We start from the raw sequence: 5,122 nt of genomic DNA, 5'->3' as shown, positions 1-5,122 counted from the left end.
TTCATAACTTTCTTAATTTTTATATCATTGGTCTAATTATGACTTGTTTGACATATACTGGACTTATATTCTCTTTTATCATCTTTTTTTTTTATTTCTGTACTATACCAGCTGCTATCACAGCAGTACAAATTTTCCAGTAATAATGATTTTATCAAAATACCTTAATATGTGTATTAGAATTCACATAATCAAATCCTCTTATTATTTATGATAATTATATCCTTAGAATAATCTTTTATCTCAGATTCCCTGATTAGGGTTAGTCAGATACCTATTACTGGCTCAACAGTACAAACTATTAGGTCAAGACTCACTTTCTCATAATACCCACAATATGCGTGTCAATCTTTACATAATTGAATTCTAAACTCATCTATGATATTGATATTATTAGAGTAACTCACTAACTCTGATTCACTTGGTTAGGATTATTCTACTGTCTATTGCTGCATCAGCAATCAAAATTAACATGCAGAAATCCACCTGTTTAAAATACCAACAATATGGATATCAAAAATCATATAAATTTTTCCTCATCTCATCAATGACCTTTAGGTCCTTATAATAACTCTCTAATTTTGAATTATCCAAATTAGGGTTATTATAATAAACAATACCAGAGAATAAAAATCGTTGTCATGCACACCTAATTATTCACTACATAACAAATGCAACACAAAACATATATATCCCTTTGCTTGTCTATCATAAAGTTTAATAACATATAATAATAAATCAAATAATAGCAATGATTAATAAATCATAATAAATATTAAAATTATGTAAAAAAATATGTAAAAATTATAAAATTCGCACAATAATAATCTTATATATTAATAGATTTGGAGTTCTTCAACTCATGAATTGTGTTAATAGACTCAATCTATTACAAATGTTTTATAGGATAACATGTCTACTGTAAAAATTTATAAATAGCTGTCTAGCCAGGATTCAAACTCGAATTTGAGATTATTGATTAAGTTGGAACAATCCCTTAGGAGTTAATCTACGTGATTGGTGGTTAATACTCATGTTTATTTATGAGCATAAATCATCTTTGAGTGGGATTTAAAGCCTTAATCTTGAACCCGTCACGAACAGGATTGACTCTTGTGGAGGATGTTTGTGGTTTATCCAATATATATATATCAGAATAATATTTCTGCAGTTACTGCAGATAAGTTATCTGCATTTAATCTCAAAACGACATCATTTTGGGATTGAAAAATTAAATAATTATAATTATAAAGATATAATAATCCTGAAATAAATTAAAATTATAAAAATACCATGATTTCCGTCCCAAAATGACGTCATATTAGGCTTACTGCTGATAATTTATCTCCAGTAACTGTAGAAAAAGTGAACCATATATATATATATATATATATATATATATATATATATATATTATATTAGGATCATTTTACACCAATGTAATACTAATAAGTCTTACGTCACATCTCAACCATTGATTTTCGTGCCTCCAACGGTTTTTATTTTTTTTCCAAAACAGTATTGTCATTATACATCATGAAATTGTTATTATTACAAAATCCATAATTACATCTATAATTTAAAATCTAAACCTATATCAGTTAAGCTCCAAATGCCATAATTTTCTCGTTTCCTAGTACCAATAACCCATTTTCTCTCTTTTCATTTTCTTGGCAAAATATTCACAAGTCACAACCCACAAAAACAAATGATTAAAACTACTTCATAGAAGCTTAGTCTTTATTATTTATTAAACCAACCAGAGGCAATATTGCCAAAGGTACAAGATAGCATTCCAACATCCAACCAATAATACAAGTAAAATTAAAAGACCAAAACAAAGAAACTGGATTCAAATTTAACACAAGCTACAGCCCAAGAGAGAATGGGAATCCAGTAGAGCCCAACCAGCTAGAACCTGAAATGAAATTCCCAGGAGTAAAAGACTGAGCCTCAGTAGCACTAGTAATGACCTTAAACCCTTTCCACTTAACCCTCTTTGAGGTGGCAGCACCAGCCCCAGTGTTCTGATACTCCCCATAAAACAAAGTATTCAATGCAAAATCCCCATCCCACTCAAACCACCCAGCAGGGTCAATAACATCACTTATAGTTGATTGCATTATCACAGTCCTAGAATACTCCTTCCAAGGCCTACCAAGAAAAGTAGGGAAGGTGCCCTTAACAGCTTCCAAATCCTTGGTAGCACCAATCCTACATTTTTGGATAACAATGCCAGTGTTTTGGTTAGGGTCAACACGACCTTGTGCTGTGACCATGTTTTTTTGTCCTGCATTTGGACGCCTAGCGTGGATGTCACAATTTTGTAACACAACAGCTGAATTGCCAAAGATGAAATCGATTGTGCCTGCTATGTAGCAGTTCACAAAGAATTGGCGATTGGTGTGGACATAAAGGGTGTCTTGGTATGCTATGAAGCCACACAAGTAGAATGCTGAGAGGTCACCACCAACTCTTAGTGCCACTGCTTGGTGCTTTGATGGACCTGCTGCATTCTGGAAAGTTATGCCTCGTGCTAAGAATCGTTCACCCACTACGGCTGCAACCACATAATGAGAATAATAATGCTGTGATTTGCCGTTTACATATTAGAAAAACGAAAGAAATTTATTACTAAAGAAGCTGAGGCGGAACTAGATGAGTATTCGATTAATTGGTTCCAGTGGCTGATTGAAAAATTACCAATCTTTTTTTTTTTTTTTTTTATAACAAAAAATTACCAATCTTTACCATTCTTTTATGAGGACGGGGTAGCTATCAAACTCTTGAAAATCTGCCACTCATAACAATGGACTAAAGCCGAACTAGAAAGTTTTAGGTTCAAAACTCAAACCGTTTTATTATTGTCATTATAAAAAACAAAATGTTAGCTAATTCACAAAACAAAAAAACAAGTCTCCTTTAATTCAAGGTGAATGTTCCGTTTATAAATTTCTTTTTATAAATTACACTAAGTTTCACTGGTTATACACTCTTGATTAAAGTATGACCGGTGAGATATAGTATAGTTTGTATGAGTTTGTAAACAAAAAAGTTTGTAAATATAACCTCCCCATTAATTTAATATAACATTACTTTCTATATGTGTTCTTTGGCTCAAGATCCCTGAAGATAAAACTGTTTGAACATCTCAACTTGATTTAATTTTAAGTTTTTGGCGAGGGGGCACAAAAAATTTCTTAGCCACATTCACATGAAAATGAGTAGGTCTCATTAATTTTTTCTTTCTATTTTTTTTACAATGAAAATCACTCTATCTGATTATGGCAGGAAAAAATATTGTCTGTATCAAAAATACAAATATTTTCCCCTTTTAATGATAGGAACAGAAAGGATTTTATTTGAATGGTTGAATCTTGTAATAGACAACCTTATCCATTATCTTTGACATCTAAATGTGGTTGAATTACCATTTTACAGAAATAAATATGCACTTATCAGTTAATAATAACTATTTTTTTTTTAGAAAAAAAGAGAAAGAGAAAGAGATTGTGATTTATTTATTTTTGATACAAAGAGATTGTGAATTTTAAAACAAAAAATAAAGTAATGAACTTACCTACAGTGGCAGAGTTGAAGGTTGTACTTCCATCAACAACATTTCTACTTGCTGTGATGATAGTTTTGGTTCTACCATCACCCAAGAACATGATGTTGGTCTTCCTGCTTGGCACATCCACATTCTCTCTGTATACTCCTGCTTTGATCTTAATAACATATCTCTTGCTACTCCGCTCAGGAGCTGCAGCCACCGCAGCTGACACCGTCCTGAAGTTCCCGCTGCCATCCGCAGCCACCACCACGTCAGGATTCACCGTACCCGACTGCAAAAGCCGTCTGTCCACGGCAGAAATCCACTCCGGCCACTTTATCCCATCTTCTTCTGGCAAGTCACTTGAGCTGCCGGATGAAGGTACATGAATGATTTTATTATATCTCTCGACATTTGCGGTTGATTTCGCAGACGAAGTTACATGAATGATTTTATTATATCTCTTATCATTCACCATCAGCTTCCTGTTATTGCTTCCCACCATCTTATTCTTCTCATAACTGGCCATGTCAGTATCAGTGAGATTCTTTGTCATGGCCAATGCATTGCTGCACAAGTGCTCAGCATGCACTTGTCCTGCATCAAGAAATTTCCTAAGGATTTTGTCAGCAGCAGCATGAGAGAAACCATCCAAGCAAGTAACTTGGTTGGTTATGGCAGAACTGATTAGAGTCTTAAGATCTTCAGCTTGTTGAGGCAAAGACTTCTTGCTAGAAGGGTAATCTTTGAGGTCATCCTTGGCCTTGTCAAGCTCATCGAGGGTCTCATCAATGATTTCCAAGCAATCATGGAGCGCGGTTTTCGCCCTCTTGGTGAGACCCTTTCGTGTTAAGAGCTTCTCAATGGTGAAGTAATTGCGCTGAACTATTCCAATGGTTTTGTTCAAGGACAACTCTATCACATTTATGTGGCTGGAAACTTTTTGTGAAAGGGAAGGTTCGGAGGCTATGGTTGAGAAGCACAATTCTGGGTACAATGTACTGCTGCAAGCACTTCTTATGATGGCGTGGGATGTGGACTTGTCATTGTTGTCGTAGGAGCTCTTGTGGGAGCTTACTATGGCGACAATGGCGACCACAAGAACCAAGGTAGCAAAGAGAGCCAAGAAGAGCTTCTTGTTGTTCTTCTTGGACAAGGAATCAGAGATTCTGGCGAAGGTTAGTTTGATGTTGCTCATTGTATTGGTGCTTTGAGGAACTTAAGAGGGTTGAGAATGTGTTTTGGAGAGTTACAAAGGAAAGTATTTATATTTGCAAACGAAGGGTATTAGTGTTGGGAATATGCTTTCACTGCTAAATTATATAAAACAACTCTTTTTTGTTGCAAAATCTTGTCGATTCATAGAGTAATGGTCAAATTAAGTGTGAGCAGATCACAAGCAAATTTCTTCCTATTAAGTTTTTAACAATAGTGTGTACTCACAATTCAAAATCGAGATTACTAACTAAATTAGAAAAATCCATTATAAATTGATAGTTGATCCACGTGTTTGATGATAAAACAACTCTCCAAATGTTAGCTTAAGTGGCAATATAAGCCAAACGAGTT

At 34.2% G+C, this 5,122-nt stretch overlaps 1 protein-coding gene across 2 annotated transcripts; it reads right to left on the bottom strand.

Annotated features, from left to right (window-relative positions):
- Window positions 1-1,868: 1,868 nt before the first annotated feature.
- LOC133302943 (pectinesterase-like) lies at window positions 1,869-4,751 on the bottom strand. Of its 2 annotated transcripts, none has more exons than XM_061502766.1 (3): window positions 3,996-4,751; window positions 3,581-3,887; window positions 1,869-2,560 (listed from the first exon to the last, which is right to left on the bottom strand). In XM_061502766.1, exons 1-3 carry the CDS (start codon window positions 4,749-4,751, stop codon window positions 1,869-1,871), a joined length of 1,755 nt encoding a protein of 584 aa, XP_061358750.1. The 2 variants fall into 2 exon arrangements, with proteins under 2 accessions (XP_061358750.1, XP_061358751.1); XM_061502767.1 differs by having other exon boundaries at window positions 3,581-3,911; window positions 4,032-4,751.
- Between the last annotated feature and the right edge of the window lie 371 nt (window positions 4,752-5,122).

Source organism: Gastrolobium bilobum, unplaced genomic scaffold (genome assembly GCF_033153095.1).
Source record: "Gastrolobium bilobum isolate Gb01-03AN ecotype WA unplaced genomic scaffold, APGP_CSIRO_Gbil_v1 utg19044, whole genome shotgun sequence".
Classification (NCBI taxonomy): Eukaryota; Viridiplantae; Streptophyta; class Magnoliopsida; order Fabales; family Fabaceae; genus Gastrolobium; species Gastrolobium bilobum.
The sequence above is the reverse complement of the archived record's forward strand: the minus strand, read 5'-3'. Positions and strand labels throughout refer to the sequence as shown.